This window comes from Lacerta agilis, chromosome 9 (assembly GCF_009819535.1).
Source record: "Lacerta agilis isolate rLacAgi1 chromosome 9, rLacAgi1.pri, whole genome shotgun sequence".
Lineage (NCBI taxonomy): Eukaryota > Metazoa > Chordata > Lepidosauria > Squamata > Lacertidae > Lacerta > Lacerta agilis.
The window spans coordinates 40,935,330-40,947,306 of NC_046320.1; the positions used below are offsets into that span (position 1 = coordinate 40,935,330).

At 42.6% G+C, this 11,977-nt stretch overlaps 1 protein-coding gene across 1 annotated transcript; it reads left to right on the forward strand.

Annotated features, from left to right (window-relative positions):
• Positions 1-449: 449 nt before the first annotated feature.
• On the forward strand, positions 450-8,837 carry PCDH18 (protocadherin 18). Its single transcript, XM_033159792.1, has 4 exons — positions 450-3,033; positions 4,104-4,189; positions 4,302-4,465; positions 7,664-8,837. Exons 1-4 carry the CDS (start codon positions 475-477, stop codon positions 8,329-8,331), a joined length of 3,477 nt encoding a protein of 1,158 aa, XP_033015683.1. The 5' UTR covers positions 450-474; the 3' UTR covers positions 8,332-8,837.
• The last annotated feature ends 3,140 nt before the right edge of the window (positions 8,838-11,977 follow it).

Genomic DNA, 11,977 nt, shown 5'->3' on the forward strand with positions numbered 1-11,977 from the left:
AGCAATTCAACACATGCAGCCGGGCAAAAAGCTTTGTCTGAGTTGGAGTGAAGTTCCCCAGATTTTTAGACGAGAGTCAGCAATCGAGGCTGCTTAGTCGGCAGCCGAGCAGGGAAAAGGAAAGAGGATCTCTTCGGGGGAAAGAGCCCAGCGCCGAGCCAGCGTCAGTTCCTTCCTCCATACGCACTCGGCGGAGAGTAAACTGCAGAGGCAGGAGAAGGAGGAGGAGAAGGAAGAGGAATAAAAGCTCTGATGTGCCAACCCTCCTGGACGAGAGCGCAGCAGCACAATCCAGCCGGCTCGCCTCCAGGATGTATAAGGGAGTCCCGCCACCATCTGCATGCATGTAAGCAACTTTTCTGAGCTCGGAGAGGATATCGGAACGGTGCTGGGTTGCAGAAGGACTCTTGCTGCTGCTTCTTTTTTTGGTACAGTTTTTGGGGGCGTGGGGAGTGGGGTGGGGAAGGCAAATGCATGCGGAGACATCGAGCAGAAGTTGAGAGAAGCGCTTTGCGAACTTGTGGGGAAGGAAAGGCTTTCGCGATGCCGAGGCTGAACGCCGGCAAGACGCACTTGGCCGCCCTGCTCGCCCTGGCGACGGTGGCGGCTTGCTGGGGAGGCGCCGCGGGCAAGACTTTGAAATACCGGATCTACGAGGAGCAGAGGGTGGGCTCGGTCATCGCGCGGCTCTCGGAAGACGTGGCAGACGTTTTGTACCGGCTGCCCAACCCTTCCTCCGTACGCTTCCGAGCCATGCAGAGGGGCAACTCTCCCTTGCTGAAGGTCCGCGAGGATAACGGCGAGATCAGCATCGGCGCCAAGATCGACCGCGAGCAACTATGCCAGAAGAACTTGAACTGCTCCATCGAGTTCGACGTGATCACGCTGCCCACCGAGCACCTCCAGCTTTTCCACATCGAGGTGGAGGTGCTGGATATTAACGACAACTCGCCGCAGTTCTCCCGAGCGCTCATCCCCCTCGAGATCTCCGAGAGCGCCGCTGTGGGCACCCGGATCCCTCTGGACAGCGCTTTCGACCCGGACGTCGGGGACAATTCCCTGTACACGTACTCGCTGTCGGCCAACGACTTCTTCACCATCGAAGTGCGCACGAGGACCGACGGGGCCAAATATGCCGAGCTGATCGTAGTGAGTGAGCTGGACCGGGAGCTGAAATCGAGCTACGAACTCCAGCTGACCGCCTCGGACAACGGGGTGCCTCAGCGCAGTGGGTCTTCCATCCTGAAGATCAGCATTTCCGATTCCAATGACAACAGCCCCGTTTTCGAGCAGCAGACCTACATCATCCAGCTGCTGGAGAACTCGCGAGTTGGGACTTTGCTCATCGACCTCAACGCGACTGATCCGGATGAGGGGGCGAATGGGAAAGTTGTCTATTCTTTCAGTAGCCACGTGTCTTCCAAGATCATCGAGACTTTTAAGATGGACTCTGAGAGGGGGCAGCTGACCCTTCTCAAGCCAGTGGACTATGAAACCACCAAATCCTATGAAATTGATGCCCAGGCTCAAGATCTGGGTCCCAATTCTATCCCAGCTCACTGCAAGATTATCATCAAGGTTGTGGACGTGAACGACAACAAGCCAGATATCAATTTAAACCTGATGTCTCCTGGGAAGGAGGAAATTGCTTACATTTCTGAGAAGGCTTCGGTAGAGACTTTTGTGGCCCTGGTGAGAGTGCAAGACAAAGATTCTGGGTTGAATGGAGAGGTGGTGTGCAAGCTCCATGGGCATGGTCACTTTAAACTCCAAAAGACCTATGAAAACAACTATTTCATCTTAACAAATACTACTCTGGATCGAGAAAAGCGATCTGAATATAGCTTGACTGTCATAGCAGAAGACAGGGGGACCCCAAGTCTCTCCACAGTGAAACACTTTACTGTCCAGATCATTGATGAAAATGACAACCCACCTCAGTTCCAGACCAACAGATATGAAATTGTAATTCTGGAAAATAACTCTCCAGGTGCATATATCACCTCTGTTACAGCCACAGATCCAGATCTAGGAGATAATGGGCAGGTGACATACACTATCTTGGAGAGCTTTATTTTGGGAAGCTCCATAACTACCTATGTGACCATTGATCCTTCCAATGGAGCCATCTATGCACTTAGAACTTTTGATCATGAAGAAGTAAACCAAATTGCCTTTGTGGTTCAGGCTAGAGATGGAGGGAGCCAGCAACTTGCCAGCAATACAACAGTTGTGCTCACTATCATTGATGAAAATGACAACGCCCCCTGGATTATAGAGCCAGTACTGCACAACAATACAGCAAAGATTTCAATCCCCAAAGAAGCTGAAATCAATTACCCTGTCACTAGGATAAGAGCCATAGACAAAGACTCAGGGATGAACTCAGAACTCAGCTGTTCATTAGCAAGTAGTAGTGAAGACCACCTCTTCATAATGGACGCACAGACATGTGACATCTATCTCAATGCTAGCATTGAATCTGCCAAATCAACAGAATGGGAACTTTCAGTGGTGGTTCAGGACAAAGGAAGTCCTCAGCTCAGTACCAAAGCACTTCTGAAATGCAGTGTTGTTAAATATGTTTATCTGCCTTCAGCTACAGAAGCTACGTACATTAGCCAACCTTCTCTAGATGTTTCCATGATCACAATTATATCCTTAGGGGCAATATGTGCTGTTTTGCTAGTTATCATGGTTGTCTTTGCTACAAGGTGCAATCGTGAGAAAAAGGACACCAGATCCTATAACTGTCGCGTAGCAGAGTCCACATACCAGCATCACCCCAAAAGGCCATCAAGACAGATCCACAAAGGGGACATTACACTAGTGCCTACTGTTAATGGTACTTTGCCAATCAGGTCACACCATAAAGCTTCACCTTCATCATCTCCAACACTAGAAAGAGGGCAGATGAGCAGTCGCCAAAGCCACCACAGTCACCAGTCTCTAAACAGTCTGGTGACCATCTCATCAAATCACGTACCTGAGAATTTCTCCCTTGAGCTCACTCATGCTACACCTGCTGTTGAGGTAAGCTCACTTACTGTGCTGCATGGACCAGTAATCACTCACAAATGCAAGCAGGCACCCCTATGGCCATTTAACAGATTCATTATTTCAGAATGCAGTTGCAACCAGTGTGCCAACTGTCATGTATGATAAACTGCACACCCTTGTATTCTCAATCTCTTTCTGTTTGGACTGGGAAGCCATGGTTGGCAGCAGCTTCCCAGTAACACTACATCTTTGCACACAGTGCATGATTTTGAAATTGATTGTTACACTGTATTTGTTTCTGTGTTGGAAATATGTAATGTGTAAAATGGCCCTTTGTGTGTTTGAGTTTGTTTCTCTCTATGTGTGTGACTTTTATGTGAATCATGAAATGCTACACAGCCCCTTGCTACACTGCAATGCCAAATAAACATTAAAACAGAGTTACTCTTAATGGCATTATTATTGTTGTTAATCAAGGTTTCAAGCTTTATTTGGAACATTTCCTGCAAATGCTTCTAATAAAGTATGCTAAACTTGCATGTTCTTTGCCTCTCTATTTGAACACATTCCATAGTGTATTTACATATACAAATGATACAAAACAATGAGGGCATGTATTACCAATGGTGCTGCAATTCTAACTACAGCTGCTTTAACAGCTTGTGTCAACTGTGCATGCAAATCTGTTAATGAATATGTTTTAAGGCCCTGAGCCATAGCTCAAAACACTTGGATGTAAGCTGATTTTCTAGGCCCACTAACTTCAATGGAGCTAAATCCATTCACATCCAAATACTTTAGCTTGACTAGACTGAAGATCACATCTTTAATTATTTGGCATTGTCAGGCTAATAAAAGCAGGACTAAATTGTATTGGTAAAGTGCCATTAGATATTTCCAATTGTCTTCTACTTTGGCTGTATTGTCTTATGTCTTTGCATCATGAAGAGGTTCTAAATGATTATTTTTAAACAGCTGAAGTTTTAATAGTAGTAGTAGTAGTAGTAGTAGTAAATAATAATTTTTTAAACACATGTTTTCTCCTAGGGAGATATTTGGGCATTATTTTTCAGGAATCGGTCTTTTGTGTTTTTTCTTTACAGGTCTCTCAACTTCTCTCAATGCTTCATCAAGGCCAGTATCAGCCAAGGCCAAGTTTTAGAGGAAACAAATATTCCAGAAGCTACAGGTGAGGGTTTTACTCAGATCAATGTTGAAAGCAGTTTTACTTGAGGAGAGTGCCCAGCACATAAGCCAATAGAGCATAACTCAATCCACATGTCACTTCTGTTTTATCACAGGTACGCCCTTCAAGATATGGATAAGTTCAGCTTGAAAGACAGTGGCCGTGGTGACAGTGAAGCAGGAGACAGCGATTATGATTTGGGGAGAGATTCTCCAATTGACAGACTTCTTGGAGAAGGATTCAGTGACCTTTTCCTTACAGATGGGAGAATTCCTGCAGGTAAGAATGCAATGAAAGTTGAACAGTTTATTTACAGTGCTCCCTGCCAGTCACACTGAGACAAGTTCACAATGACGAAAAACAATCTCTTTAACTTTCATGCTTTAAAATAAACCTGTTTCCTTCTCTACATAGCAATACCTATAGCCCAATTCATGCTCAAGTGCAGCATGGCACCTCGTAAACCCAAAGTGCTGCACACTTGTCCAAGTTCAATGGCCACAAACACCACAACTAGTATCACTTGCAGTCTGATGAGTTGGCTCAAAGTGGGTAACTCTTGCCTTTTATAATGGGTGGAGCCAATTTCATGGTTGCATTAAAAAACAGAATGAATGACAATTTGATATCTATTTTTGAGGATGGCGGTATTCAATGCATGGGTGCTCCAGATTTTGTGTTCAAAATGCCTTTAGAGAAATATATTCAAAAGGAAAGGCTATATGAGACTCAGTTCTCTGAAAAACTAGGAAAGCACATATTTAGGGGAAAATGTATGCAGTTACCACAGTTGTTAGAATGGTGATTGGTGTTCCAGCCTGCCATTTGTAAACTCACACTGGGTGTCTGTTACTGAATTTTTATTGTTATGTGCCATAGTGGATGGCATAGGGGGGTGGCATAGCCCACTTGACCTCTGGTCAATCACATCAAAGTCAACATGGTGCAAGCACACAAATGGAGACAAACTGGTAGTCTGGCTGTGCATTTGCACCACACCAACCTCATCACTGACTTACTCCTCTACTTCCCATTAAGTAGCAGCTGCCCTGCCTCACCATGCCGTCCACAACTGGCTATGTACAGTGGTCTAAAATCCTTAAACCTTACTAGGGGACCCTTCTATCCTTGTACTCCCAACATTAATTCCAAATAGTCTACCATGTTGCAACCTAATGAACAGTTTCTTTTATAACAGGGATGGGGAATCTGTAGCCTTCCAGATGTTTGACTGCAACCACCATCATGGCCACGCTAGCTAAGGCTGATGGGAGTTGTAGTCTTATAGGGAAATTATATCCATGTTTCTTCTTTCTTATTTGGCTATCACTCATAGCTGAGTAAGATTATCTCCATGAATATGGTTTTAACAGTGTGTCCATAAGTGGAGGCCAATTCTGGATCCATACATCCTTCCACAGTGGGGACATAGGTTTCTGGGTGGAAGTTGATCACAGTGAGGATTTGCCAAACATGTCTTCCTCTTAGCTCATTTCTCCATTTTGTCCTGAGTGCGTGCTTCTTCAAAGCCCATAATGCCTTTGGTAGAGGTATGCATGTGTACTTAGAAGCAGGTCCTGTTGCCAACGCTGGAATCCTATACATACTTACCTATCTTCTGAGTAATCATGCATAGCCTTTTGTTGCATGGGAAGTAAGACCTTAAGTCAATGTGCATAGGAATGCAACATAATGACACAAGTTTGGGTATCCTTAGGCTGCATTCGTATGGGAGGAACAATAGTTCTATGTATTTTCAGCTTGAAAAAGGGATCAGGTAGCAGGTATGGGGGAAGACCACTGCCTGAGACCCTGGGGAGCTATTCCTGGTCAGTGTAGACAGTACTGTACTAGATGAATGGGTAGTTCATAAGAAGTTGTCTCCTAACAGATCAACCTATCTCCATGGGCCAATACATCTTTATCCTTCTAAATACTATGTCACAGAACAACTTTTCTTGAGCTGTTTGATTCTGTAGTGGTAAATGAGAGCCAATGTATACTCATTATTCATTGTGTTCTTCAGATATTAAACAATGGAGAGTATTAATTAACAGAAATATTTTTTAAACATTTGCTATTAGGTCATTCTAAAATAACTAACACAAATTAGGCCATCACACACATAGGAGTTTCCCAACCTTCTATAGATATGTGCATTATGCTGATATAGCAGCAGATTATTAATTTTTTTGCAGAAGAATGTCCACCAATTATCAATGCACCAAACATTAGGTGACATCCAATTATAGTCATGCTAAGAGAATGCCCATTTAAATTAAGGAGTTCAAGTTAGTCCTTTGATGACTGTTGTAGCCATGTATATAATTGTTGATACTATGTAGAGACAGGAGGAGTTGTACAATTTGTATTGGGCTTTCTGCCAAACAAAATGTCCACAAACGTACCTCAGAGCAAAAGTATTTTCCAGTAACTACAGGAATGCCAAAATCTTTTTGTTGTTGTTGTCCTTCAACACAAACTAATGTAAATGAGAACCTTTTTTGAACAATTGGATGGAATCTGTGTAATCTTAGGCTGTAAATCTTTACTCAGTTACCAAACCTGTCTATGTTTGGAGCATTTCAGTTCTCTAAACATACAGGCTTTTTGCAGCTTACCAATACACCGATAGTAACTTGACCATAGCCATCTCAACTTCTTCCAAGAACCAATATAAGGAAGCACAAAGCTAGAAGATTATAAATATGTTTAAGTGCAAAGAATACAATTGCATGTGTAAAATTTAATCACATACATGAACTCGGGATGGATTTGAAGGTATATAGGCTACATTTATTTAGCCATCTCTATTAAGTTGATTAAAATGGGAAGAAACTTAAGTCAGTCTGTGAAATTCACTGGCACTAGAATATAGTGACTCAGGAAGTTGATGTTACAATGCTCATTCACATATTAATCATTTTGTCAAGTCTTCTAATTCTGCTTTTTGTTTGTTTTTTTGCAAATCCATGTGCTGTTTCATAGCATAACATCCAAAGCAAATTACAACAAAAATGGGGTGGGAATCCACAAGGTAAAATATCCTCCAGTGTTTGGAGGAATTAGACCTGGCAATGGGGGCACAATGGAGGAGAGAGGGCCAATAGCATATCCCCATTACAATCACTTACATGAGGCTTTAAATACCTGGATGGTTATGTTAAAGTGTTGTGGAAGAGGATAGTACACACATTCACTGATGGGGCAATTCTGTACTCAGATGTAAGCCCTACTTAGTTTAATAGGAATTATTTCCATATAAGTGTTTATAGAAGGGATGGAGAACTTCTGGTCATTCAGTTCTTGTTGGATTACAGCTCATCTCTGGCCATGCGGGTTCCTCATCCCTAAAGTCATAAACTATGTGTCTTCTATTCAAACCACTACCACTACATTATGAAGTGAAAAGTGACACTGTGACTAGTGCATGGAAACTTAATGAATATTAACTTCTTGTTTTCATTTTGCTGACAGCAATGAGACTATGCACAGAAGAATGCAGAGTCTTGGGACATTCCGACCAGTGCTGGATGCCACCTCTGCCTTCTCCATCTTCTGATTACAGAAGTAATATGTTTATTCCTGGGGAGGAATTTCAGCCACAGCAAACTCAACCACCACAACAGCAGGTACTGGAAGAGGATGCTCAAGCCGTTGAGACGACTGAAAAGAAAAAGAGCTTTTCAACTTTTGGCAAAGAAAGTCAGAGCGAGGACGAAGCAGGTGACATGTGCACCTCATCCCTGCTGTCAGAAATGAACAGTGTTTTCCAGCGCCTTTTGCCTCCTTCATTAGATGCCTACACGGAATGCAACGAAATGGATCCCTCCAGCTCGCTAGAGCGCAGGAAAGGACATTTGCCTGCCAAGACTGTAAGCTATCCACAAGGGGTGGCAGCTTGGGCAGCCAGCACACACTTCCAAAACCCTGCAAACAACACTGGGCTTCCTTTGGGGACTCATTCAGGGGCCCAGCCATCTTCTAAATGGCTGCCAGCCATGGAGGAAATCCCAGAGAATTATGAAGAAGATGACTTTGACAATGTGCTTAACCACCTCAGTGACGGTAAACATGAACTAATGGATGCTAGCGAGCTGGTGGCAGAAATCAACAAGCTGCTACAAGATGTCCGACAGAACTAGAGAGTTTTGTTTCATAGCATATTAATTTTCCATATTTATGGAAAACAGAGATGGGAACCCAGAATGAAAAGAACTGGCATTGCCAATTAGTTACATTTATCATAAATGTGTCTGTGTATGTTGAATATTAAAAGACTGTATTTTCATATGTACACAATGCAAGTGTGATTATCTTTAACTGTATTTTAAAAATACATTTGTACCTTATATTTATGTGTAATTTAACAAATAAATTTTATTTTTGTACTCCCATGGCAAGCATGTTTTCCTACATATATGCACCTGGCACTGTTTGTGTCTGACATTCATTATTCTAACCACAAGAGTGTATAAAAACTAAGGGATGCCATTTTCCATGGGTTTTGCCCCCCACCCCCACCCCCACAATCAACTGTTATGGTACAAAAATCAAATCAAGTGAAACCTTATCCAAATGTTAGTTTCAATAACTGATCTAACATCTTGTTACAATGTTTCATTCTTATAATAAAGAGTTATCAACTCCCTTGAAGCCTAGAAGTTCTTTTATTTTCAGGCTGGGACAAATCCATTCTCCCGCAAAGTTAAGGGGCAGGGGGTGATACGAAGAACAGCCGAGGTCTAATTCCCAAATGGGCCAATAACCCTAAGAACATATGGTATAGCCTATTATTATTATTATTTTCATATTCATGTGGAGCACAACTTTCAAAATATCTCTTGAAGACCCTTTGCAGAGGATTCAGATTGTAATAGGTCAGCTGAACTCTGTTGGTAAATTGTAGAAATACCTTTTCATATATTAAGCCTGTTTTTCCTTTCACACAACCCATGTCATGTCACCCATTTTTTAAAAAAAAATAAATGCCATGTTATTGTTTGCTCAGTCTTTTAAACATATGCTGTACATTACAGGTGATGATGTTTTATAGATGCAAATAACATACATCTTTTGATCAAACTGAGGCAGAAATGGAAACCTAGGACAAAAAGCCAATTTAAACCTGGCAATGATACTCCATTCATATGTATAGGGCAGCCATGTGTCCTGTTTTACATAGGATAGTGCTCTATTTGAAAGGCTGTCTGGTCCGAATCACACAAGGGGCAAGGAGTCCTGAAGTTGCCCACCAGGAGTTAGCACCTGAACAGCAGGCTGAGAAGGGGCACCTGGTCAGTCTCCCCTGCTATTGTGAGATGCATTGCATTTCTATTTAGATTACTATAATTATTTCTACGTTTTCATCTGTAAATTTACATTAGCATATGAGAATTTCAATGCCTTTCTTTTTTGGTGAAGCGTCTTCACTTTTTCAAAGATGTATGTATATTTCTGAGTGAATAAGGGTGACTGTTTTAATTACCCAACTCTCTGAGAGTGCCTAATGAATATGGGTAGTTTATTCCCTCTCTCGCACACAAAAGTTTGGTCTAGCCTGTTAGTGGTTGGTATGAGTAGAATTTCTGTCTAATTCTGGACCCTGAACATGGTTTATGTTTTACTTGTGAGTCTGGGTGTTATGAACCTTAAGGGATTATTGGGACTATTACTGATTGTAATTCAGCTAGAGTTATATACAGGAACACAAGCGCTCTCCTTTCCCACTTAAGAACCATTTGGCTGCATAGTCTAAAGCTGACTGTTGACAAAGTGTTCTAACTAAGATGGTTAAATTGAACAGAATGTAAGTCCAAATGGGAAGTCAGTAATACGACCAAGAGCAAAACAGGGAATCATCAACAAAAGAAATTATTTGACAATCAGCAGTCTTCCAATTCTTAGGAAGCATGCTGGTTTTGTTTCTCCAGCCTGCAATCTGCTGTGTGGTGCTGAGTTATACAGTGGAATTCAGCGTGCCAGACTTTGATATTCTTATCCTTGTGCAATACGGCCTTACTCTTAATACCAGACTCAGTGAAACCAATGATGTGCTTCTCAGCAGAACCAGGTATGTAAGAATTCATCCTCTGCAAAGAGACGATAGGGGGAAAATATCAAGACCAAGAAAAGGTTTTTCATTTGGGGCTTTAAAGCAATTTTCTAAACCCAGTATCAGTGAAGAGATAAGCACATGAATGCTGCTGAGTTGTAGGAGGCAAAGGATAACCAAACCCTTATTGGGAGCTAAATGGGATTGGAAGAGTTATCCAGCCACCAAAAGGGGATGTGAAAAACATTTCTGCAAATTATATAGGTGGCAGGAGGCTCAATATGAGATTCAGGAGCTGCAGTTGTGACTGAGAAAATTACATGTGAATGAATTGCAATATATATTTAAGTAACTTTTAAACAGCTCTTGTGAGGTAAGGTAAAGGTAAAGGGAGCCCTGACCATTAGGTCCAGTCCTGTCTGACTCTGGGGTTGCAGTGCTCATCTCACATTACTGGCCAATGGAGCCGGTGTACAGCTTCCGGGTCATGTGGCCAGCATGACAAAGCCGCTTCTGGTGAGCCAGAGCAGTGCACGGAAATGCCGTTTACCTTCCTACCAGTGTGGTAACTATTTATCTACTTGCACTTTGACGTGCTTTCGAACTGCTAGGTGGGCAGGAGCTGGGACCGAGCAATGGGAGCTCACCCCGTCACGGGGATTCAATCCGCCAACCTTCTGATCAGCAAGCCCTAGGCTCTGTGGTTTAACCCACGGCGCCACCTGCTTCCCACTCTTGAGAGGTAGGCAAAGAATAATCAAGTGAAGGAGGAAATGGCAGCATTTTTCATACACATACTTCCCTGTATTTAAACACAGTATAGGAAACAATAATCTCTGCATACTACGTATAGGTAGGTAGGTAGGTAGGTAAATAAAACATCTGGAGACTCAAGCAGGAAAAGATCAATGACAGCAATTTAAGTATGCTCAGATGACACAGGGCTGGCCCTATAAAAGTAAGGTACCGGTAATTGCCTCGGGTAGTAGCCACTGATATCAGCCCCATGGATTCTCCTCCTAATCCCTGGGGCCATTCCTTTCAGTTGAAGGACAGTGTCATATCCTCAGTACTAAAGTAAGATTATTTTTACTAGGTTTTTTATTATTATTTATTTAACTTGTATACCTGCTTTCATCTGTAGATCTCAGAGCAGTTCACAGCAACTACCAATCCAGTTGGCTTCTGTACATGAAATGAGGATGGGTTGCCATCTTGTAGCGTGTCTCAGGCAGCAAAATATATCGGGAATGCCTCAAGGCAATATCAGACTAACCTTTGAAGCTTGTGTTATATGGAGGCCAAAAATATTTTTTTACAGCCTTCAAACTCTAGAATGCTGTTGTTGTTGTTTATCTGAAGCAGTTTCGGCAGGGGGGGGTAGTAACTTCAGAAAATGTTAGCTTTCAGGGCCAAGCGAGATACCATTCTTAAATCTATCTTTGTATTTGATATGTACCTTGTTCCATGCAAATAGTAGTTTTGTGTTTGTGTGTGTGTGTGTGTGTGTGTGTGTGTGAGAGAGAGAGAGAGAGAGAGAGAGAGAGAGAGAGAGAGAGAGAGAGGGTGTGGGTGTGTATGTTAAGCCCTGTCTTTTGCAAACCTGATAAGTATCAGTTCCCCTGCTTGGGCTGTTCTTTCCATTAAAAACGAAAACAAATACATGTTAAAATCAAAGGCATTACATATTTGACATCTTGATAGCCACTGTGAGAACAGGATGCTGGACCAAGTAG